The sequence below is a fragment of the Pinus tabuliformis genome, chromosome J (assembly GCF_031772625.1).
Source record: "Pinus tabuliformis cultivar Carrire ecotype Pingquan chromosome J, CPIR1, whole genome shotgun sequence".
Classification (NCBI taxonomy): Eukaryota; Viridiplantae; Streptophyta; class Pinopsida; order Pinales; family Pinaceae; genus Pinus; species Pinus tabuliformis.
Window position 1 is genome coordinate 1,563,935,382 of NC_142295.1, and position 25,888 is coordinate 1,563,961,269.

Genomic DNA, 25,888 nt, shown 5'->3' on the forward strand with positions numbered 1-25,888 from the left:
GTTTTGCCAAACTGGGTCTCGCTGGTAAAAACAATCCCATGAGATGATTCCTCCACTTTTTCCACTCTGAATGCATTGAAATGGATGACAAACAATATAATGATCTAATACGGATCAATTCTAGACCCCAATACCATCTTCCATTCAAAATATTTTCTACATATCAACCAAACATGTATTCAAAGGCCAACCATCCTTTGGTTAGAACATGGAAAGTAATCATATAACCTAATATACCTCTCCAAACCCTAGCTATCCAATTCCACAAAATATTCTCCAAAATTACCCAACCATAAAATCTTCCCGTCAATGCCTTTTCTCTTAGAAATGAACATTGCTATTCACAACGTCTTCTCTTGAGACCTATTTCATCTTCTCCCTTTGAATTTGCACATGCCTTTGCTTCTTCTTAACCAACTTTGCCACTATTTGCTCTAGCACTTCTAATTTACTTCTTTCGTCTACAATACACCCTGCTTGCTTCCAAAGTTAACTCTCTCCCTTCTATCCCTTTGCCATTTCTCAACCAGATTTCCCTCTCCTCCTCCCTTATCATGGGGAAATGATTCAATAAGATCTGCACTTCTTCGTGTAAACAATCTAATCATTTGACCGTTCACCACCTTATTCAAATACAAAGATTGAGAATAAAGTGGTAGGTTTTCATCAATTGAACATTCAGTAGGAGATAACAAACCCACAACCCATCTTAATTTACTTCCTCATTATAGTTCGACGTATTTACCCTTGGGCTCAACACTATGACCGATAACTAGCTACCCTTGTACATTGCTACTTGCACATCCATAATTCTTCACACTAACATCGACTCCCAATTCCTTTGCTAAAAGAATTTCTCCCTATCCTTTAGTCTACAAGCTCTATTGTATCTTAATGGGGTCCACTAAGGAATTTGGTGCACTTTTGATACCAAGACTTGGAAGAGGGCCATAGAACACATGACTTATGTTCATGATAACCCCCTATTCATAATGAAGAGTTATGATCCTACTAGACTTCTAATATTCCACTAGCTTAACCCTTAACCTAAATATCAATTTTAAAGTTATGTCCTCCACTTCTTCTAGACAATCTTAAACTCATCATCCTCTGTAAAAACCCTAGCTCATCAAATTTAATACTTACCCTTAATAGTATTTTTTTAATAAAAAATGCACATAATAATTTCACAGTGGATATAATGAAAATAATTCATTAATATTCCATATAAAATTATGTACATAACACACACACACACATATATCACAAATATGCTTAACTTGTGTTATTTACCAATTTAGGTTCATCTTCTCTTCGGATCTACCAAGTCAAAAAGGATCAAATCTCTTTTTATTCTAAAAAAATTTGATCCCTCTTGATGTTTGGTATATCCAAAATTAAAATAAATCTAAATTCCCCTTTAAATAAACTATATTCCACATAAATACCATAAATTATTTTATTTTATTTTAACCAAACTAAAATATTTAAATTACAATAATTTAATCAAAATATTAAATATTACCTTCCAACATCTTGCCATGCCAAATTGCCTCTTAACGCAATTATTGTAAATATTTATTTTGGTAAAATTTCACCCCATCATATTTTTGCGCAAAATTGAAAAGAACCATGAGAAGCATTCCCAAAATTGAAGAGTTTATGTCAATCTAAATATCGGTCGCCCCACCTCTTACAATCCCCCAGCTCACATGAATGCCATGTAATCTATGCAACCTGAAGCCCTAGTAGCCACATTAAACCTTAACATGTAATCCATGCAACCCTAACTCTCTGTGGTCACATTAGCCCTATATAAAGTCAGTATATTAGGGTTTCTATCTCTTAGTTCGATCCTAAACCCTAATCGAGGGCCGGTCCTGTGTAGGAGAGCGCGTGCAGAGGAAGGCGCAAGGCGAGGGCAAAAATGAGGTAATAATCTCTGTTTTCCATCCCATCTTATCAAAAGTCTTTGCGATCTTTCATTCTCGGTTATATTGTAACTACCAGAGAATAAACGTCGTTCACAAACAGCTGAAATGGAGAACTACAGGCCCTGCAATCGCCGTTTCCTGCAAGCTTAACTCGAGACGTCTGTCCTTTTTTACTGTGCTTTCCAGTTTATTAAGATCGTTTTCTTGAGTTTTCTTATATGTACCCGTCTGGCAGCAAACGATTTTTTTCGGTTTTAGTCCTTCCATTGTTGGTTTTACTTGTTTTCTAGAAAACTGTTTTGCAAAGGGCGTGAAGTTTGCATTATTATTGCCTTTTCTCAGAAATCCTGCTACAAGTTAGCTTGCCCCATCTCTTCTATTGCTTTGTTATATAACAATTATCGTGATGACTATGATATCTAGGTACAATCGGTGCTAGGCCTTTCCGAAGGAAATGGGCTTGCTAAAGTGAATCTATCTAATCACAGGATCTTGACATCCAAGCAAAATAAGTTAAACTATGTTGAATACCGCTATTTTTAACTATCACCTCACTTGTGCAGGAGCACGACTCCACTCCTTGCCCTATTTAATTACAGGATCTTGATATCCAATCAGAAGAATATAAACTATGTTGAATGCCTCTTCTTTTTATTATCACCTCACTTGCTCAGGAGTAAGACTCTACTCCTTGCATTTCATACACTATTAGTTTTATTACTGGGAACATACTTGATTTGGCAGTCAACAGCTGAATGACATAAACCTATTAATGATAACCACCACCAATATGACATTCTTAGTCTGAGTTCATATTCTAATTCCGATTGGGAAATAAAGTAACATTCCTTTAAGATCCGAAATATACATTGAACCATCTAATGAATAATTTTAGATATTAATGGATTATAGAATATGCAAACTATGTATTGCATTTGACAAATGGGAAATTTATTAGTACATAATCAAAATGGAAAGTGAGAACATGATATATATATATATATATATACACACACACACAGCAAACAGTGGAGATCACACAAGAAGTGGAAGAGTCGAGACTAGTGATCAATTTTATCTTCATCCATGTCATCTCGTTTCTCATTTGTTGCCGCTGGCCTACAACCACTTGATTGACTTTGTTTATAGTATCTAAGGTCATATAATAATCTATTTGGGTTTTATTGCCTCCACTTCCAACGTATCTTATGAACCACCATAATTACACATTCTAATGGGTCCAACTTGATCCTCTAGCTCTTGTCAAGATAGCAGGATAAGATTTAAGTGAATAAACACTAATCATGTGCCTCCTCTAAAGTAGAGGAAGGAAATCCATGCTCCATTGTGGTTTAATGAGTCTACTCGTCTGTGTCGAGTTTTGATTTATGCACATCTAATCTCAAATATTTATCCAACTCAATTGTAGGGTCGTGCACTCATCATGGTCATTAGAAGTTCCAATTTTGCATGACCTTTACATAATATTTTGTCTTTGTATGAAACTATTTTGGATTAAATAAACATTCCACTAAATAATTATGGGTATGAAGCATCTATGATTGTTATGTACTACGATCCGACACCACATCCCTTGTATCTAGGTCAATTCTAGATTACTCACCAAATAGGATCTGCGTATAAACAATCCTCAAACATGTCTGGTCACTATAAAATATAGAAAGCACATCCATAATAGGATAACTGTTATTTTATCCAAGACACTCCTACAAAACTTATTGGACGAGGAACTAATGTTAAGGTCCTCAAATTTTGTGCCAACAACAATATTGGATCCCTTTCACCTTTTCCATTCAATGGAACTATCCTCTCTTTTAAGTGTTTGATTTACTTTTATGAGACATTTAAAGAGATGGTGACATAAGCCTGCAATGTCCACTAATTTTGTTGATTTTTTGGTTAAAATATGTTAAATTTTAACATTATAGTGATATATGTAGAAGAAGAGGGAATGATGAATAAAGGCTATTGCACATGCATATTGGATTATTAAGAAATCATTTTGGACATAAGATCATGTGTATAGACCTATGTTTTTTGGTTGCACTTGCTTGTGATTAGATTACTTGGTGGCTTACAATTTGACTCTAATTAAGAAGAATTTATGCATTCCTTTTAGTTTACTCTCCTTTCGAGTAGATCTTTAGTGATATGTAATTGATAAACTAGAAAAATGATATAGTTTTGGGTGACCAAATCTATGTAACTTTGGGAGGGGATTTTTTGTTTTTGTTTTATACGAAGTGTTGGTAAATGACCATATTTAGTATTGAAATTTATGTTTCCCTACAATACGCTGATGCATTTGAATCTGGGTTCATATTCCAATGATAGAGTCACAAAATGTCTAATGCACATCTTTAGGTATATCCTTGTTTGTGACTTTCTTGTGATAACTAATAGCGAGGGAGTATATTGTTTGGATCTTGTTCCTAGAGTGGTGGTAGTTAGTATTTAGGTTAGCCACTATTTGTATTTCGTGCTTGGGTTCTTGACTACCTACCATGTACTTTGTTATATTTGCAACAAGTGTTTCCTTTGAATGAATCGACATCTTTTGCTTTGTGGGATGCAAGATAAGATAATTTTATTCATGTCCAATAAGTAACCACAAATAGGTTAATGGGACTAATTAGTAGTAGAAGGAGCAGTTTTACATGTACAACAAGTAACTTCAAATAGGTTAATGGGACTAATTAGTAGTAGAAGGAGCCTATTATATACAAAGACCAAAAGGAAGTTGATCTAATCTAAAGATCTAAAATCTAATAGTTGGAGAAAAACTAAAGTGATACATTACTATTGAGGGCGAGGGGAAAAACTCAATGGGGGGATGTCTTGGAGAAGGAAACAAGGGGAAGGGAAGGAGCCTTAGTGCTCAGTGGACTTGGAAAGAACTTTTCATTTCAATAATTCATTAGCTACACGCAAATATTGAATTTTCCACTCCAACGAATAATTATATTCCTTGGAATTAACTTTAATACTTGTCGTATGTTCAAGGATTTAATAGTTGTTAGTCATCATAGATATTGAAATTGAAGGAGCACTTCTTTGTTCCAAGTGTCTTACTAGAGCCATTGGTGAACCAAGAATGTCAAAGTATTGATTAGAGTAAGTGCTTTCCACATGGTAAGTTTAGGTGGAAAGTGTTTTGAATACCTGATATTTTGACATTGCCAATCACATTCAATGTTAAAATGTACCGGGGAACTTCTCCCAACAAATTCCCATGAGTTAGATCATGTCCCTACCAAATCAAATGATCATAACATCCACTAGATTAATATGTTGGAATGCTTGCTCCATGGTAAAGCTTAGGTGGAAAGGGATTTGACCACTTCATCTTTTTGACAACACTTTCAATGTAAAAATTCTTCTTTGTTTTCTAAATGATATGGGGGATATATAAAAAATGGAACATAGATGAATTAATTTGGTATGATCATTTGAAGTGGTGGATGCATGATCTAGCTCAAGGAATTTTATTGGAAGAAGTTCCCTAGTGCAGTGCCTATACTATTACAAAAAGGTGTTTAAGGCTGCAAGACATGTATGTTGATGAGTTATAACTTATTGGCTTGATATAAATGTTGAAATTTGGATGTTCTATGTTGAAACAATTACTTAAAATAAAACTTCTTCCAATTGCAAATTCAGTTAAGCAATTGTAGATAGATCATACACCATATAAACCATATGCAAAATAGATGACAACCAAGAACACAAAGACAAGGGCAAAAATTTAGGTCTAGTGACTAGGGCAAAAGCCACTAGGGAAAACCCAACTAGATTCTTCTTTTATTATAATAAATCAAATGTTCAACAAAGAAACAAACTACAATGAGAGAATGAAGAAGTTCACCCAAATCTGAATAAGATCTTTGATAGCTACAGTTGATGCGAACACTGAATCACCTTGGCTCACCAAGTTCCGCTCTTACTCTCCAAGTCTCTATCTCATTCTCTTAATCCTTCGCTAGTCTCTTCAACTCTCTCTTTCGCAAGTTCAAGTCTCCTTTCACAATGCATACATGAGTAAGAGTGAATATGAGAGGCACATATATATAGCAGCAAGGAGTTCGAGCCATGAAGGAGAGGAGTAACTCACATGCCTTGAGGCGGAGTTAAATATGCCATTTAGGGAGGAACACATGACTTTGTAACTTATGCCCCATAAAGGAGGTACACTTACCATTTAACTCATGCCATAAAGAGTACACATGCCTTGAAGGAGAGAGGGTAACTTATGCATTGAAGAGTGTGTAAGAGGAATCTTTTATAATGAGACTTTAATGTGTGTAAGAGGAGTGCTATGACGAGTCTTTAATGCGCGTAATAGTGTAAAAGGTGTGCAATGAATCCATTAAGTGAGAGAGAGAGGGGTACAAGTGGCATGATTGAGTGCCAAGTAGGAAAGATGACATGTATTTCCATTTTGATAATGATATTATAGTATCACAAGGATAATAATAATGATATTGATGATTAAGTAAAAAATGAACAATTAAGATTGATTAAGGGTAAGTTAAGTGATTTCCCATCAATTATACTTGATTACCAATTGAAGCAAGGTAATTTACTATTTTTGGTAAGTAATGCTTGAAATGATAGACCCGACCTTCTATTTTTTGGAAAGTCACTCTAGAATTGGTAGAAATGAGATTTTATGCAAGGAAATTCATCCCTTAAATTGCCAATTTTCAACCCTCGCTCTTAGGTAGGGAGGAATTTCTTTCTAAAACAAGGATCTCTGCTTTGGAACAATGATGTTACAATCTAATGAAAAAGAATCATCATAAGGGGGATTCATCCATCACCCTATATCCACTAGGGGATTACCACTTGCCAACACATGACAAGGATCTCACACAACCAAGTCTGATCTATGCTTGGAGGGATTACCTCTTGTCAAGGATGATGCACAACCAAGTCTTTGCTTGGGGGGTTACCACTTGACAAGGATCACACACAACCAAGTTTGATCTCTGCTTGGGAGGATTACCATTTGTCAAGGATCATGCACAACCGAGTCTTTGCTTGGGGGGATTACCACTTGTCAAGGATCATGCACAACTGAGTCTTTGCTTCGGTGGATTACCACTTGACAAGGATCATGCACAACCAAGTCTCATCTCTACTATCCATGATTGCCCTCTCCAAGGAGGGTCACATTAGACAGTCCAAGTTGCTCTCTAAAAACCAAGAACTTCCCTTTCGGCAAAGGCTTGGTAAGAATGTTAGCTATTTGATCATCAATAGCAATATGATGGAGTCTCATTGCTCCTCTCTGCACCATATCCTGGATATAGTGATATTTGATCTCAATGTGCTTGGACTTGTCATGGAACACAAGATTTTCAGCAAGTTGAATCCCACTCTTATTGTCATGGTAAATTACTGCCGTATCCAATACATGCTCAAACAACTCTCCAAGGAGCTTTCTTAGCCATATTACCTCACAGCTAGCCTTGATAGCAACAATGTACTTGGCTTCAGTCGTGGCAAGGGCTACAAATTTTTGCTTTATGCTCATCCAAGATATCATGGTAGATCCCAAGTTGAAGCAAACAACAAGATGTGCTTTTACTATCAATAGAGTTATCGACCCAATCAACATCAAAGTACCCATGTAGTCTTACATCTCCGACAATATATTTTAATCCAAGATTGATGGTCTCGTGCAAGTATCTCAATACATGCTTTGCAGCAATATAGTGTGCATGTGATGGCTTAATCATATATTGGCTTGGAGTATTGACCGCATAACATGTTTGGCTTAGAGTATTGACTCAAAAGATAAAATTGAAAATTAACAATGGACAATGAACAATGAATATAAAATTAGCATAAAGGAATCAACCCATGGATTGGTCCTCTACATCTATCTATTGTAGTAATTCATCAGGACCATGAGTTTGAGTAACTCTTATGAGTAACCAATGACACACCAACCAAACCATGATGCAGCCTAGACATAGAGGACACATAAATACTAGTGTTCGACATGAGACATGGTGAGTTGGGAAACATGACACAAGGGACAAATTATATATATAATTGGACCATGAGTTTGAACCAAACAATGTTGCAACCTAGACATAAAGGCGACATAAATACTAGTGTCTGACACGGGACATGGTGACTTTTGGGACACACACACATACACAAATATATATATATATATATATATATATATATATATATAGTTGGGTGTAACTCGGGTGTTTGGGAGAAATGTTGTCATCCTCTTCACCTAGGTTTAGTTTCCTTATGTGACATGTTGAGCATAATGAGTAATGTCTTCGAACCTTTTTTTCTGAGATTCCCTTGAGAATTGAAACATGTATTCCTTGTATGGAATATATATATATATATATATATAGTTGTGCGTAACTGGGGTGGTTGGGAGAAATGTTGTCATCCTCTTCACCTAGGTTCAGTATATATATATACATATATAGTTGTGCATAACTGGGGTGGTTGGGAGAAATGTTCTCATCCTCTTCACCTAGGTTCAGTTTCCTTGAGTGACATATTGAGCATAATGAGTATATCCTTGTAATGTCTTCAAACCTTTTTTTTGAGATTCCCTTGAGAATTGAAACATGTATTCCTCGTACGGAATACAAATATATTTCCTCAAGGAATACATACATACATACATACATACATATAACAAATTAGTTAATTACACATGAAAAATTAAATATAGATAGATTCAATTATTTTAAGAATTTAGAAACTAAAACATTTACAATTTTACATGATGATGATACAAATTCAATCATACAACCTTTGCTCTTGAGCCTAATGTCTTTGATAAAATAATGTTCTTACAACATTTGAAGTTGTTGTAGCCACACTTCTAGCTAATGGAGCAATAGCAGACGCTGAAGAAAATGGAGTGGGGGCATTCCTCCCTTCCATTTAATCTTTTCCAATTGCTCCATTAGTCATGTGATTCCTTGATTATTTATTGTCTCCCAAAACTTTACAATAGGCACACATATTTTTTTTTTCTAAGTTGAGTTCAATTTTATTCACTTTCCCTGGATTGCTTTTATAGATCTCTTCTCCATCTGTCCCTGTCATTAGCCAATGGTATTATTAGTAAGACATAATACCTATGGTGCACAAGGATCCATACCCCACTCCAAAAATTCCCTGTACCCATTGTTCTAACATTTCAGGGACTTAGAGAACCCTAGGAAATGTCCCCAAACTGTTGGGGATTTCACTGGGGACTGAGGGACTTGCTGGTTCTCTCCAAGATGATCCAAGTAGATTTCAGGGACGTTTCGAACATATTTCAGGTTCTAGGCAGGTTTTAGAAATGTTCTAGTTAGATGTCAAGGATCTTCCATGCATGTATCTTTAGTTTTGACAATGGACAAAATTGATTGGACAATATAATTGTTTTTCCCATCCTTTTAGCTATAGCTTAAACTGTGAAAATTTTGACAAATTGGTATTGGTGCTCATACTTTGTATGTTTTCACAATATAAAAGACATTGTTAATATCCCACAGAACTTCATTAATCATACATTTGTAAATGTAATGTTCACGAGAAATTAATTGCACAAGAGAGGAAGTAGCCTATTGATCCTCATAGGCTATAGTCCTTGATAAAGGGGAAAACCCCAAAATATTTGGGCAGCAAAGCGGCAAGTTTTGGGGTAGCTGGGCAAAGAAACCCAAAATTGGGGTTTGGTGAATTCTACTCAATTAAGGAGTGAATCCCCGGTTGAATTCATTTGGATCACCATTGAATTATATCAATTATCTCTGTTTTGTTGAGCTTGAGGTCTCGAGGGTTTAAGACCTCTTTTTCTCCTATAAATTTTGGTGGTGAAAAATCCCACCCTAGTTGGAAAATTTGTTTTTATCTTTATCTTGTTTTTGTTTTGGCATCATAGGGGAGTTCATTCTAAAGAAGACGAGTTCTATGATTGAGGCCTGAGGCACTAAAGTTCAGGAAGATAATCAAGCTCTTTGTGGCATATTGACAGATTTCTTGAGGTAGACGAGGTCATTGTGGCCAGGGAAGTGAGGTCTGTCACATCGCAATTGGGTCTATGCCATTGTGGAAAATAGTTTGAAGTTTTGGGCAAGGAAAGATCAGTTGAGGGTGATGGTGTCACGTTTTGGGCAGATTGAGAATACCTTCTGCGGATAAATGCCCTCTTTTGATATTCCGGTAGGTGATGCGAAGTGCTCCTGGATCTTTCTGTAGTCTCGAAGTCCTTGAAGTTTGGTTCTGGTAGCTAGCTTGAAAAGGTACAGTTCCTAAGTTTGGTTGTACAGACATCGAGGTCAAGTGCGGACCTGAGGTGGTTTGCTTATACATAATTCACATAGGATTTCTTGCTTGTGGATTGGATGAGTTCTTGGTGAGGGCTACTGCATTGTTGAATTAATTGGTTTATCACTATTGAACGTGGATCTTACTATTGAACTAGCATGAACTATACAATTGTATGGACCTGTTGAACAAAAGACATTGTGTTGTTTTTTTTTTTTTTAACAAATTCGGATGCTATGTATTGATTGAAAAAAGTGCTAAGGCATAAAGCCATACATAGTTTGCTGCAAGAGCATTACAAATCCAAGGATAGAGAATGAGGTCCCTATCCCTGAGCTGGATTCTCAAAATTCGGACTACTAAAGAGCAAGTACTACTATAGATTCGGACGAACTGAAGACACAAAAATTTGCATTTGCAATACATGATTTAATCGATGGAAATATGACTGATATTCCTCGCAGTAGAGTCCTCTGGGTGCTGATCTGCTTCCATTGGATTGACGCTTGAAGAAGTTGATTTTGCTTTCTGTTTGGCTTCCAAAATGTCTCTTAAAATTGCCAATGATTCCTCAGCATGGATGCATCTATTGCTAAGCCCGTTGAACTGATCCTGAAGCGAGTGAACCCTGTGGAGAAACAACTCCATTTCTGTACGGTACTTAGCATGGAGATTTCTGAACTGCTCCTCAAATTTTCCTTCCAGACAATGGATCTTTTCTGCTTGCCTAGCTTCCATATTTCGCACTTGATCTTCCAGAATTCGCTGTTGAGCTCTGACCTCGTCGAATTCCGCTTGTAGGTCTCGGCAGTGAAAACATTGCTCCTCACGCGCCATCACAGAGAAAGGATTGATTTTAAAAGAGACAGAATCACAAGAACAGCCTAAGGGCTCCGTGAGGTTACAAGGAAGAGGGGACCACGGTTTGATGTCGGATCTGATAGAGAATAAGCTGCAACAGAGGGAGTTCGAGAGCCCAAGTCTCAACTTCGAGGATAAGAGAGAGGGCGGATCTGAGAGATGACGCTCTGTATAATGGCAGGGAAAAGAGAAGGGGGAAAGTAGCCAGGAAGGAGCAAGAGAGGGGGGCGGGATGGAGAGCCAAGGGTCGACGATCAGCAAATGAGCTGAGAGAGGAGCGGTGGGTATAGAAGGAGGGCTTCTGAAGCTCTTGATCAATCCTTTAGTTCTGTTCCTGTAAGAGTCCAATAGATAGGTTAGCGAAATAAAAAGCAGGGGAAATAAAATCGATACCAAGGCACATCTTCTATGTCGCAGCTGGCCCTGGTTGCTTCCTTCGACTTCACAGTGATGCTCTTGGACGTTATGCTGTAAGATGAGAGGATCTGCTCTCCTATTTAAAGATTGAATCCGACTGCGGCATCCTGAATTCTTTTCAGAAGACCGATTCTCTGCAGAGTTAAAGTATTTTGTGGGATTTCTGGGACGATTGTCTGAGGCAGTGAGATCCTTGGTCAGTCCTCTTCGTTTATGAGTTTTGCTTGGGATTACCAATGGATTGCTGATCGTATTCTGAAGCTGATTGATTGGGCTTTTCGTGTGCCCGAAAACTGTAGTCACCATACCCCCCGCACGCTTGTTGGGATTGCGCGCTTGGGGATTGTCAGATTTCACTAGATTCATGGCAGAGGCTGGAAGAAGGATTGCTGATTGTGCCTTAGGGTTCCCTCTCGATATCCGACGGCTTTATTAGCATGACTGTCCGCTGCCCCATTGTGTGTGCGCAGAATATGATAGAACCGAATTGTACTGAAGTAATCGGTGAGGAGATTGATGCGGCAGAGGTGTTGTTGGAGGCTGCTATTTGATGACGGCCTGTGATGATTCATATATCCGATGACAATCGAAGAGTCTCCTAGCACGATTGCCTTTTTGATACCCCTTTTTTGAAGTTGCATCAAACCTTGGAACAGAGCAAGAGCCTCCGCAATATTGTTAGTTTTGACTCCTAAACTCCATTCATAGCTACTTATTTCTTCTCCTTTCTCATCTAGAATAACTCCTCCTGCTCCTGCTGGTCCTGGATTGGACTTAGAGGCCCCGTCAAAGAGTAAAATTGGACAGTTATTGCTCGTCATCCATCTCTTGAATTCCTGAGATGAGAGCCTTATTTCCCATTGTTTGATCTTGTGGTTAGGATTCGCGCTCCTTCTCTGAATATTATGATGATGGCCTGTACTATCTAGAATATGACTGATCATGATCCTTTCCTCAGTAGTGTAATCAGTAATTTTAATGATGCCTGAGCATTTGACTACTATCGTTTCCTGCGCTAGAAGGTGAGCACTGCTACATGTTATTCTAACATTGCCTTCTTGGTTTTGAAAAATTTTCTTGTTTCTAGTGAGCCAGATTTTCCAGAGAAGGTTGTGTGGGATGATGTCCCAGGTTCTTTTGACAATCTTGCTCCGCTTATCTTTCCAGGGGCAATTCCTTCTCCAATAATGTATTGTTTCAGCAATGTTTTGCTGGGGCTGCCAGTTTATATTGCCAAGTTTGGCCATAATAGTCCAGCATCTCTTCGCAAAGGCACATTCAAGAAAAAGATGGTGGATGGTTTCCTCCTCAGAGCAGCAGTTAGGACAGATTGAGGGACCATATATCCCTCTTTTTTTTAAATTTTCCGAGGTGAGAATTTTCCCTTTAAGCAACAGCCAGATGAAGAATTTGACCTTTGGGATGGCCTCAGATTTCCAGATTATTCGCCATTGATTCCAAACCGGAGCTTGATAAGTGCTATTGCAGATGAATTGATAGCCAGATTTAATGGTATACCCTGAGCCCGTGGGGTCCCATCTGAGCCCATCTAGAGCTCCTTTTTTAATAGGAGCTCTATTTTGGAGATTTTTAATGAGGGCTTGCAAGCTAGAGTCCAAGTGTGGAGGAATGACCGGAAATTCCCAGCTAAGCCAAGCTCCGCTCTCCTCGTCCCATTTTGAGATTTGATCCAGCCTCTGGATGCCCTTACTATGCAGATAAATAATAATGGGAATGGCTTCTTCTACAGAATTTATAGGTTGAAAACCCATAATTTTATCAGTGGCATAATTAATGCTGCTCCCATCCCCTGGAATTTTTGAAGTATTTTGGACAAGAATGGGAATTGCTTTCTTACAAAGTTGCCATATTTTAGTGGAGTCCCTTGCTGGAATATCAGATTCAAGTAATCTTTGCCTGCTGTCTGAAAGATACTTGCATTCAAGAACCTGTTTCCACCAGGCTTTAGGTTCACTGATGAGTCTCCAAGCCATTTTAATCCCAAAGGCAAGATTCAGTAATTTAGGCATTCTGATTCCCAATCCACCTCTATCTGGAGATTGGATTACATTTCTCCAATTGACCAAATTGAATCTATTTTTATCTTGTTTCCCTCCTTGCCATAAAAAATTACGGAGAGCAATTTCTAACTTGTTGTGGAAAGAAGCTGGAGCTTGATAAAGAGTGAAGCGGTATAATGGTAAGGAGGAAATACCTGATTTAAGCAAGATTAATCTACCCGCTGGGTTGAGCCATTGAGTTCCCCATTGCTGCACCTTTCTTTTGACTTTGTCAATTACTTCACTCCAGGTAGATGCTTTAAGGACGCCCAAAGTAACTGGCATCCCTAGATATGTGAAGTGGTCCCAGGTTTCTTTGTAGGCTACTCCAAATATATTGGCAATGTTGTGAGCTGTTTGATTAGAGATGTTCCATCCATAGATGCAGCTTTTCTGAAGGTTGACTTCTCCTCCAGAGCACTCCATAAATTGGTCAAGAATAGATTTGAAGCGCCTTGCTATTGTGGTGGAGGCCCCGCCAATTAGCAAAGTATCGTCAGCGAATTGTGAATGATTGATATTTTTAACTCCATTCCCATACTTGATGCCCGAGATGAGGCCTACTCTTCGATTGTAATCAAGGTTGCTGCTGAAGGATTCCGCCATCATGATGAAAAGATAGGGTGAGAGAGGGCATCCTTGCCTTAGACCTCTTGTGGATTGAAAGTATTCACAGGGGCGGCCATTGATGAGAGGCGAGATCCAAGGGCCAGTGATGCATGCAGCGATGGTGCTTATGAATTCAGAGTTGAAGCCCATTTTTCCCATGACAGCGTACAAGAAGGAGTGTCTGACTCGGTCGAATGCGTTGGCTAGATCTAGCTTGAGAACGAAACCTTTCTCTTGTCTGGAGGTACTAGAATGGATAGCTTCTTGAACCAAGGAGATGGAGTCATGAATCTGCCGGTTAGCCATGAAGCCGCCCTGATTTTCAGATATGATAGAAGGAAGCACAGGTTGAAGTCTAGCAGCTATGATTTTTGCAAAGATCTTATAAGAAGTGTTGCACAAGGAAATAGGTCTGAACCTGGAAAAGGAGGTGGGCCTGGATTCCTTGGGGATGAGGGCTAGATTTGTTGAATTAGTGAACCCCCCCATTTTCTTTTTTCTTTGTATTCCTTTAATCATCTTTACCAGATCTTTTTTTATCAAATGCCAGTGGTCTCTGTAAAAATTAATTGAGAAGCCATCTGGCCCTGGAGATTTGTCTGGTTGAAGAGTCCAGATAGCTTTTTTAACCTCTTCCTCAGTTATTTCTCTATTCATCCTTTCATTTTCTTCAGCCGAGATTTTCCTTGGAAGGTGTTGGAGAAAGGCCGTGTAGTCTCTAGCGTCTTGATTTTCAGTGAGTAGGTTCTTGTAGTGATGGAAGGCTGCCCTTTTGATAGATTCCTGATCGTCATGCCTGCTGCCTTGACTATCAATGATAGCGGTTACAATGTTTCTTGATTTTTTTACAGTGGCCTGCTTGTGGAAGTATGCTGTATTTTTGTCCCCTTCTTTTAACCATATTTCTCGCGACTTAAGCCTCCATTTGACTTCTTCTGCTCTCTTAATTTGAGTGAGTTGTTCCTGCACTTCCCATTCCTTGTCTTTGAGCTGATTAGTGAGTCCTTGTTCTTCTATTTTTTTTTGTATCTCTTCCAAACTCTGCTGCAATTTTCCTTTGATTTTTTCTGGTTCTTGGTAGCTAGTTTTTGCCCAATCCTTAAGTGCTTTCCTTATGTTTCGAATTTTAGTTTCCCAAATATAATTTGGGGATCCTTCAACATGTTTCTTCCATGTTTCTGCTATAATAGATTCAGCCTCAGGGCTTTCTTTCCATAATGGATTGTATCTGAAAGGGATTGGTCCCAGGTTGGCATGTGCGTCCAACGTTAGAAGGATGGGAGAATGATCTGAAGCTGTAGCGCTTAGAATTTTGGTATGACCTGCAGCAAAATAGGAAAGAAGAGAAACATTGATCAAGATTCTGTCCAGCCTTTCCATAATGTTACCTGGTCCCAGACGTCTATTGTTCCACGTGTATTTTCTATTCTTTGGTATAATGTCCAGCAATTCGACTTCCGCCATGATGGTTTCTAGCTGCCTTCTAAAAGGATCTGGGGTGAAGGCACCCCCCCTTTTCTCGTTCGTGTGGAGAATTAAATTGAGATCTCCCGCAAGGATAAGATTTGTATTCTGCTCCTTATCTATTTCCTGCTTCAATTCCTTCCAGCATTGTTCCTTTTCCCGAAAATGGTTGGGGATATAGATATTATAAATGATAATATCACAGTTTTCTTCTTTGTTGACGAGGTTGGTCCTGATCCAATTTGAGTTGATGACTGAAGATGCACAATTCCAATGCTGCTTTTTCCACATAGTGGTGATTCCTCCAGAGGCTCCTCTGGAATTACTACTGATCCCTATGAAGGATTTTTGTGATTCAATGATTGTCTGCATATCATTCTGATTTTGTTTGGTTTCCTGAAGTAAAACGATTTCAGGGCTTTCTGAATGAAGAAGATCTCTTAGGGCCGCTGTTTTGGAGGGGTGCCCCATACCCCTGCTATTCCAAGATAAAAGCTTCATCATAAGACATTCGATCGAGGAGGTGCTCGCCTCTCAAGTTCTTTGGTTGCTGTATCTTTCTCTTGGGAACCTGTAATGAAGGAGTCCATAGGGGTTTGAATCCCTAGAGCTATGTCCTTTTGCGAACTTTCTTCCCGGTGCTGCTTGGCTGATTTTCTGCCTGGCCCAGATTTCTTGTAGATGTCACCGGATGCACCAAGATCTTTGGAGGAACTTCTGGTAGTTCTTATAGGCTGCAGTCCGGGAACTGACTGAGCTGGATTCGAAGAGACCAAGGGGGCTCAATGCGGGTCAATACTGGCTGTTCAGAATGAGGGCCATCATTGGTCACTTTCGATTTATTTTTGGATAAGCTCCTATCAGCAGAGTGTGGAGGGGAAGCACAGTGGGGGGAGGAGGGGGAGGTTCTGGGGCCTATGGGGGAAGGGGGGGGTGAAGGAGGTTCCTCTGATGCAAGAGATCCAAAGGGGTTGGAGGATGAGGGGAAGACAGGGGAGGAGAGATGGGTTCCGGAGAGAGGTTCTTTGGACTCGGGGGGAGGGTTGGACTTCTTTTTTTTCCTTACTACTTCCCATTCTTCCTCTTGAGTTTCAGACATAGTATTATTGATTTCTGGTTTAGATTTAGGGCACCTATTCGCAAAATGACCATACTCGTGACATACCTTACACTTGAAGGGGAGTTGTTCGTAGTCCACCTGCTGAATATGCGTCCACTGATCCACTCTGAGTTTGACTGCCTCTGGAAGACCTTTGCCCAAGTCTACCTCCACACAAATCCTCGCGCATGCATACATATTTTCCTTTGGTTCAGATCTGTCCACATATTTACCTATAGCATTTCCTATTGCTCGTACAGTTTCATCGGCCCAGCAGTGAAGCGGCAGATGTGGAAGACGAACCCAAACAGGGACAGCATTGGGAACATCCATTTCAGGATCAAAGCCCGGGGTCCAACGATTGAGATAAAGACCTCTTGAATCCATAAAATATGGCCCATTCCTGAATATAAGATTGCGATCATCTATTGATTCAAAAAGGAATGTATAGAATCCTCTGCCGCAGAACCTTATGGCAATTTTCCCTTGGACCATGGCGTTCCAATTTCTTTCCACCCATCGTTGTACAGCTCGAGGGGAGGGCCAAAGGCCCGTGAACTGGCCAACCAAACCGCGCTCAGCTAGGGCTACAGCAGATCTCCTTGGAAGAGAGAGAGGAAGAGGAATCTCTGGGATTTCATCAAGCTTTTTGATAAATTTGGAGGCAGAAGGTCGAATCCGCTCAGCATTATCTTCGGGGACGAGAGAAGCGAAGGCTTTCTCAAAATCGGGCTGGGATGGATCTTGAGGATCCATTGAAAAGAGGGCTCAGGCAAAAGCGAGAGGGAGAGGGCAGGAGGCCCAGAAAAAAAGAGCAGCGACGGGGGGCTACCACAGGGCGAGCCAAACGCAAAAAACGGGCAGGAGGCCCAGGAAAGCAGAGGGGCGCAGCGGAGGGAGCTCGGAAGGGCCAGCAAGCCCGGCAGCAGGGCTGCCAAGGCTCGGCGGGGACGAGCAGGGCTTCAGAGGCGGGGGCAGGAGAGAACCATCTCCAGCGCGCGATCCCAAAAGACATTGTGTTGTTGATGGATTAAATCTATTGAATTTTCCATTGAGTTATTGCATTGTTAAGAAAGTTAACATTGTTCATTGGAGGATACACTAATTGTGTTAAACTGTCGTATCAGAAGAAGAGAATTGTTGAAACACTAGTGTCCCCTAGTAACCCTAGGCAGTATAAGGAACCCTTGTGAAAAAAATTGCCGTAGATCATGACGGTAGACCTTCCTAAGCTGGAGGTGTAGGTCCCACCTTTTTTCTTATAAAAATATAGTACTGCAATTATATGAGAGCGGTGACAACATTGGCTATTAACTCCAGTTAGTGCTCATGCCTCTATACAAGTCAAAATGCAAGTGTTAAATCATCCCCAAACCAGTGTGGGAAACATCGGAAAAAATTTGTGATAACATTGCCACATTGCGATTTTTTCCAGGATAAAATCAGGAGACAATCGTAAAAACCACGATAAAATTAGGATAACATTGTTGAATGGTGTTGTCATTGATGCCAACTTTGGTCCTTGAATGCTCTTAATATTCATCTAATTTGCATGAATTGGATGCTCCAAATGACACGAAGCCCTGGAAAGCCCTATAAGCCCCACATTTGTTGAAGATTTTGAGGATGAAGATCAGTGTATTTGCTTGCATGATCACCTTCATTTGAATCTCCTTGTCTTGGCCGATTCCAACAATATATGGCATGCCTCGTGGTTCATCTTGGTTTGGGAGAAATGCCCAATAAAAGATTAAAGCCCTCTTCTTGTGGTCAAAGTTCCTAAATTGCAACTCATCATTGGCTGAAAGATTACTCACATCATGAGGCCAAGAATGACTTTTATTTGAATAATTGAATTAAATATTTTGAAGTCAAATTTGGTTGCATAAGAAAGGCGTTTGGTTTTTGGCTCCATGTCAAAGTCAAATTGCCATTTGAAATTTATCCCAAGGATAGTTTCCTCCAAATGTGTAAGTCAGCCTAAATGATTATGATGGGGGTTTTGGCTCAAAATTGTTGAAAAATTGAATTTCAAATTAAGAGTTTTGAAGGGTCAGCTCCCCCCAACTATCGGGCCAGCTCCCCTATCCACTATATGATGGTCGAACCCTCCAAATATGATATGAATGGAACGCTTAAATCTTCCGTGATTTCGTCCAAGTTTTGCTGCCTAGTGTAGTCATGCACATCTGAAGAAGTAGGTTGAATTTGGAGTGGGATTCTTTGATCATTTTCTCTTGTTATTGGTCTAGTTTTTCGTGTGTTCTTGGTAGCATCAATGGTCTATTTTCTGGCATTTCCAGTTGTCCAAGGGCACACTGTTCTGAGATCTTTTCTAGGGCACATCTCTGCATTCTCTTCAAAGTTTGAATTCAGAGCATCATAGCAATACAACAAGGTTTGACTTGGGGTTATTTTGGCATATCTGGCACATTCTTTGGCCACTTGTTGCAGAGATTTAAACCTTGTTTTCAACCCTGTTTGGAGAGATTACTTCTGAGGATTTGTCTTCGGCCAAAATTATGAGTAACCTTTGCAGATGGTTCAAGGTTTTTCACAGGTCTGTTCAAGGATTCCTCTACATATATTCCTTCTACTAAGTTGTGATAAATTTGGACAATACTTTGAGGCTCGTTCATGGGAGACTGGCCCCCTTTTAGATAGATTTGGGACTAAATAGTTCTATGTATTTTTCTGAGAAATAGTGCATTCTCTGTGGTATTGTTCCGAGTTTCTTTGTAGTTGGAATCGTTGGCAATCACTACACACAGTTGTTTTGAAACCCTAGCTAAGGGATTTCGCCATTTTTGAAGGCTCATTTTGTGAAGGGTTTCTCATTTTGTGAAGGGTTTCTCGTGGGGTTAATTGGTCATCTGTTGGAGAAGTTTCAAAACCCTTTGTGACTGAGTATAGAAGCCTATTTGACCTTCCTCTTGGCACATTCTTCCTGAAACATTACGCTGTATCTACATACCTTCTGTGGCTAGATCCTAAGGCCTATTCAGCTCCCTCTGGCAGAGACATTCATGGGTAATTTTTTAGGAAGATCCGCACAAGTCGGAGTCTGATCCAACAGACCCTTCTTGACAAATCAGAGACCAAATTTCAATCATTTTCTGAGACAAATCTGGGAGCATCGTTGAGATATTTCATGCACTAGTCTGAGGTCAGCATGTTGGAGACTTCAAGACGAATTTCAAGCAATTCTCCTAAGCTTTAAGTCTGTGATAGAAAGAGACCACTTCTGAGACATGTAAGAGCTTTATTTTGGTAACTAATCCATTCTGAGACTTATTTTAAGGGTATGTCTCTAACATTGGGAGATGTGTAAAGCAAGTTTGGCCCTTTTCTCTTGAGGCAACTTTGATCTCAGAATTCGTCCACTGAAGCAGTTCAAGCATTCATCTATAAGGATTTACGATAATTCTACACTTTATCTTGAAGAAGGTTCTTTGTACTTTTAGCAGTAGTACTTCTGAGGAGTCTTTCATTGGATCTCTGAACCTAATCTAAGATTTCCTAAGGGCCTACTCTATTGTACTCAAGCTTTTTGTTAAGTATAAAATCCTTAAGGGCTGATTCAAGGTTAGAAAGGCATTGAACAAGGGTTGTTGAAGGGCACTTGAAATTTGTGTTCTGGAGTAATGTAATGAAGTTTGCCCATAACCCTTCTGAGTACAGATCTTGAGGAGTGTTGAGGTAGGATGAGATTTCACGACTGAGCAGGGTCTAAACTATTTGTTCAAAATATTGGAAAACAGTGGCAGAAGAACATCTTCAAGGGCAGAGTACTCAGCATATCAATGTTACAGTTCAAACCTGAGGTATGAAACATGTCGATTCAGTTGCATTATTTTTGAAATATGAATTGACAGATCTGAAGGTTGGGACATCTTTGTACACCTGAAGCATACATGCAGTGTGAGGACTGACCCTGAAGCTTGCATGCTAAAAGAAGTATCTTCAATTGTGAACTTCAGGTAGGGTTTGACAGTGGCATTGTTATGCAACAATTTGGAGAGCATAGATTGTATCATCAAATCATTAATGTTAGTAATTGCATGATTGTTTATGAGCCTAGATTTGTCATTGATTGTTACATATGGTGATTGAGCAGAGCTAGTTGCTGGTTGAGCAGAGGGAGTGAGTTTATGCTGCTAGAGTTTGAGCAGAGGAAGTTGATGACCTTGTGATAGTATTGCAAACCGATCGAGACAACTGTTTGTTTTATTGAGCACAGGAGGAGAGTGGAGTCTCCTTCAGGTTGAAGCCTGAGAACACTATATGGGGTAGGGTGCTGCTAGGGTAGCTTGGAGCTTGTATAGGGTGTTGGAGCATCTTTTCAGTCAGAGTGGATAAAACCAGGGCATTGGAGCGTCCTTCCAGTTGGAGCTGGTAAATCAGGGTGTTGGAGCGTCCTTCCGGTTGGAGCTAGTAAATCAGGGAGTTAGACTTCCTTTAGGTTGGACCATGTAAACTAGGGGGTTGGAGCCTCCTTTAGTTGATACTGTAAATCTTGGAAGTTGGAGCTTCCTAGTTGATGTAAATTATTAAAGACTTATATTAAGAAGCATTGTGGTTTTCCTTTCGGAAGGGTTTCCACCTTAAAGTCTTGTGTACTGTCTTGATGTCATGCATTGTTGAATAGTCTTGTTTACTGTTCATGTGATGTGATGTTGATTTATGTTTGATTTAATGCCATTGTGAAGTTAATGCTTTGAAGATGAAAAATTAACTAATTGAAAGGAAATACTGATTCACCCCCCTCAGTATTTCCAACAAAAATCATGAAAAAATTGCATGTCAATCCAAAATTTGCCTCAAGTCACTCTTTGTTTTTGTTTTTATTCTTGAATCATCTGATGTTTGCTGATTTTTACTGATATTTTCCTGATTTTTACGATTTTTTTCATTTTTTGGACCCTTGTTGATTTTATCCTCATGCCGATTTGAGCAACATTGCCCCAAACTGCCTAATTCAAATCATATACTTAGAAACCTTTGCTCTTTCCTCTCCCTAAGCTGAATCTTCAGCCCTATACATTTTTTGCTTGTAAATTCGTAGGAATGCAAATATCTGAAAGGGGCTACCTGTACTTGCTATTAACTTCATATGATGACCAAGCTCTCCTCATGATTCATCACTCTGTACAAGAGTTTTAAAACAAATTGGATGGAGAACAGCTCTAAACTGGATAGCTGACAAGCAGTTTTTTTTGGAAAATATTCCTGTGATGACTAATAACAAAAATTGCAAGAGCAGCATTTTATTATAGAGCATACACTTCAATGCAAGATGTTCATGATCGAGATTAGCCAAAGGACAACCACAGGGATCCGTATAATTTTGTGCTTGCAAGTTTGCCATAGAAATTGGTGTCAAGGAGTTGAACTATTTTTGCTACATGTGATTCTCTCTTTTAAATTTGGGGCTAATCTGTATCCAAATGAGCACAACCATGAGTTCACTTGGGCTTGTGTGGTTCGAGTTTCCAGGTCTATGTTTTTAAATAAAGATAATTTGATATTTTCTTCAGTTTCCACAAAACTGAGTTATTGGAATTGCCATTGTTAGTAGCACTGGCACAAGCAGTAGCCTTTGTTCAATTTATTACTATTAGCAAGCCAAGTGAGCTTTGTTGATCAATTGTGGACAGATCAGAGATGTAATGAAGCTCCCTTCTACTTACTCCTCAAACATTGTATATACTACATCTCAGTTGACTTCTTAGTTAAGATTTTAGTGCCCATGTGTGAAGCTAAGGCTTCCCTTAAAGAAAGTTTTTTCAGTTTGTGTTCTGTGCCAATTATTCTTGTGACAATTCTGTTTTGTGCCTGTTATTCTCGTAACGAAGATCTCTTGTTCAAATCCTTCACTTGACATCAACTCTTGCTGAACTTATTACTTTGTCAATTCTGCCTGTTACTTTTTGACTTTTACCAACGATATCTGTCATAAAATATAGTAATAGTAGAAAGTGTAATAACACTTGTCATGGATAGCCCCCTTCTGCTCTTATATTTTCTCTCCTGAGCTGATCTCTTGTTTATGCTTTTGATGATCATGCCCAAATCTAAAGCCTCCAGTATAGAAATGTTTTGAAGATTGTGTTTTGCTCTAATATTATGTGTGAGTTACGATTGATCTGTTGTTTAAGTCCTTCCATTGATGCCGGTTGTTTTTTTTGACAAGTTGCTTCCTATTATTACCATGTAGCAGCAACCATGCTCTTGCCCAGTCTGGGAAAAGTACAATGAAGTTAGTGGCATTATATCATTCAAGGAAGTTCTCTTAGGCAAAAGTTGCCGAGGAGTTGCAACTGCCCCCAACTGCATGAGATGGCCTGCATGGGCAAGATGGTCTATGAGCGGTGAAACATGTCTGGGTGATTTGAGGATATCGCCATCCCTGCTTAACCTTGGACTAAAACCCAGCTGATCTGACACCAGTTGTTGCTGAGCTCCTATCTTATTTTTCAGTTTTTATGCCTATTACCTTGTGATGCCCTTCCCCAGTCTGGGAAAATTACAATGAAGTTAGTGGGCTTACATCATTCAAGGAAGTTCTCTTAGGCGAAAGTTGCTGAGGAGTTGCAACTGCCCCCATCTGCATGAGATGGGCAGCATGGGCAAGATGGTCTATGAGGGGTGAAACATGTCTCGGGGATTTGAGAATACACCATCCCTGCTTAACCTTGAACTAAAAGTCAGCTGATCTGACACCAGTTGTTGCTGAGCTCCTTATCTTATTTTTCAGTTTTTATACCTATTACCTTGTGATGCCCTTCCCCAGTCTGGGAAAATTACAATGAAGTTAGTGGGCTTACATCATTCAAGGAAGTTCTCCTAGGCGGAAGTTGCCGAGGAGTTGCAAGTTTGCAACTGTTTCCAACTGCATGAGATGGGCAGCATGGGCAAGATGGTCTATGAGGGGTGAAACATGTCTGGGGGATTTGAGAATACACCATCCCTGCCTAACCTTGAACTAAAACCCAGCTAATCTGACACCAGTTGTTGCTGAGTTTTTTACCTTATTTTTCAGTTTTTATACCTTGTGATGTTTACTAATGTTTTCCCTCAGAAAAATATACTTTTTTGAGGAAACAATGTCATTACAACTGTAAATGGTCTTGTAGGTGTTCTCTTTGCGTCTTGTAGGATGTTGAGAATGTCAGCATCCCTGCTCAACCTGGAGTTGAGACCCCGTTGAGCTGACACCTATTGTTGCTGATCTCATTACCTTATTTTTTCAGGCTTTTGCCTTTTACCTTTTGATTTTACTAACGTTTTCCCTCAGAAAAGATGGACTCTTAAGAAAACGTCTTTACAACTACATACAGTCTTGTAGGTCCTTTCTTTGCACGAAAATGTTTAGTTAACTGTAAATATCTGGTATTTCTATGTTGTTGATGGATTGATCAATATTATTTGTCTATTGATGCAGTAAGCTTCAGAGTGATGCGTTGAGGGAGGCCATCTCCCAGATCATGGGAGATACTAAGGAGAAACAACGTAAATTCACAGAGACAATTGAGTTACAGATTGGCCTCAAGAATTATGATCCTCAAAAGGACAAGCGGTTCAGTGGCTCTGTTAAGTTACCTCACATTCCTCGCCCTAAGATGAAGGTTTGCATGCTTGGAGATGCTCAGCATGTGGAAGAGGTATGATCATCATTGGAGTTTGCTCTATAAGTTAATATTGCAGAGAATGATTTTTGGAAGAGAGTAGAATTTACAGGTTTAATCAAATGTGTTATTGTAAAGAAAATTTTATGCAGGTCCCTTAAGTTGTCATAATATTATGCTTTGATCCTGTAACTTGAAAATTGATATTGTGAGTTTGCAGGCTGTTGATTTACTTACTCTTGGGTAGTGTGATATGAACAACATTGCAGGCTGAAAAATTAGGCTTGGATTATATGGATGTTGAAGGACTAAAGAAAATGAACAAAAACAAGAAATTGGTTAAGAAACTTGCAAAGAAATATCATGCCTTTCTTGCTTCAGAAGCAATCATTAAACAGATACCTCGGCTTCTTGGGCCTGGTCTCAACAAGGCTGGCAAATTTCCTACCCTTGTATCTCACCAAGAGTCCCTGGAGGGAAAAGTGAATGAAACCAAAGCAACTGTCAAATTTCAATTAAAAAAGGTTCTATGCATGGGGGTTGCTGTGGGGAACTGTGGAATGGAAGAAAAACAGATTTTTCAGAATGTGCAATTGAGTGTTAACTTCCTTGTATCACTACTGAAGAAGAACTGGCAGAATGTAAGTTTTGTGCAAACATCATTTTATAAGAAGTTATTTTCAAGGTTTCTGAATGGCCTTTGCTTTTAGGTATATTAATTGTAGTTGTTTCGATTGCAATTACTTGTGCTTGAATGATTTTTGGTTTATAAAATTTATTAAATGCCTTGCTCATGTGTTGGTGCAGGTTAGGTGCCTATATTTGAAGAGTACCATGGGAAAGCCTAACCGTGTTTTCTGAGTGGAGCAGAGTGGAGATATTATAATGACACTTTATTTTTGTGTAACTATTAAACATAGGTTATTTTTACTTAATTTCTACCAAACTAATTGATTTTGATGCAAATATTGAGGAATTGAGAAATGTAATTGCTGGTAAATTGCTGTTTTGAACAATAGAATTTGTTTTTCTATTGGAATAGCTCGGGTCATGGTTTTAGACTTTAAGCCTGACATTCAATGTTCTAAAATCATGTTGTGGTATTGAAGTCTATCTAGATTTTTTAAAAGTGACATTATTGTTAGAGAGCCTTTTGTTCAATTGGAAATTATCTCATGTAAGGGGATTGTTTCTTGTGTTGAATTTATTTTGATTGTGTTCCTGATATGCCTATTTTGTGGCATCTTGGAATTGTTTCTACAACTGTAAAATCTCAATTTTTTGATTGTAAAGCAAATTCTGCTGTTCTAACAGAGTGAGTTTTTTTTGCTTTTATTAATTTATATATAATTTCTTATTAAGTTTGTAAAACTAAATATTAATTAGGGTTTGTAGATTTCTGTGGCATTGATTTTGAATTTCAGAAGTCGGAAGATGTCCCACAGTAGTCATTTTAGATTTTCGACGTTTTGAGTCTACACCAAGACC

At 39.0% G+C, this 25,888-nt stretch overlaps 1 protein-coding gene across 1 annotated transcript; it reads left to right on the forward strand.

Annotated features, from left to right (window-relative positions):
• The first annotated feature begins 1,739 nt into the window (after positions 1–1,739).
• LOC149233470 (large ribosomal subunit protein uL1) lies at positions 1,740–25,533 on the forward strand. The gene is made up of 4 exons (XM_089379763.1): positions 1,740–1,932; positions 24,217–24,436; positions 24,670–25,041; positions 25,208–25,533. The coding sequence occupies exons 1-4, from the start codon at positions 1,928–1,930 to the stop codon at positions 25,259–25,261; spliced, it is 651 nt and encodes a 216-aa protein (XP_089235889.1). The 5' UTR covers positions 1,740–1,927; the 3' UTR covers positions 25,262–25,533.
• The last annotated feature ends 355 nt before the right edge of the window (positions 25,534–25,888 follow it).

Coding starts and splice junctions, on each gene's coding strand:
- LOC149233470 (XM_089379763.1), top strand. Junction 24,437..24,669: donor ATGCTCAGCATGTGGAAGAG/GTATGATCATCA, acceptor ACAACATTGCAG/GCTGAAAAATTAGGCTTGGA. Junction 25,042..25,207: donor TGAAGAAGAACTGGCAGAAT/GTAAGTTTTGTG, acceptor GTGTTGGTGCAG/GTTAGGTGCCTATATTTGAA.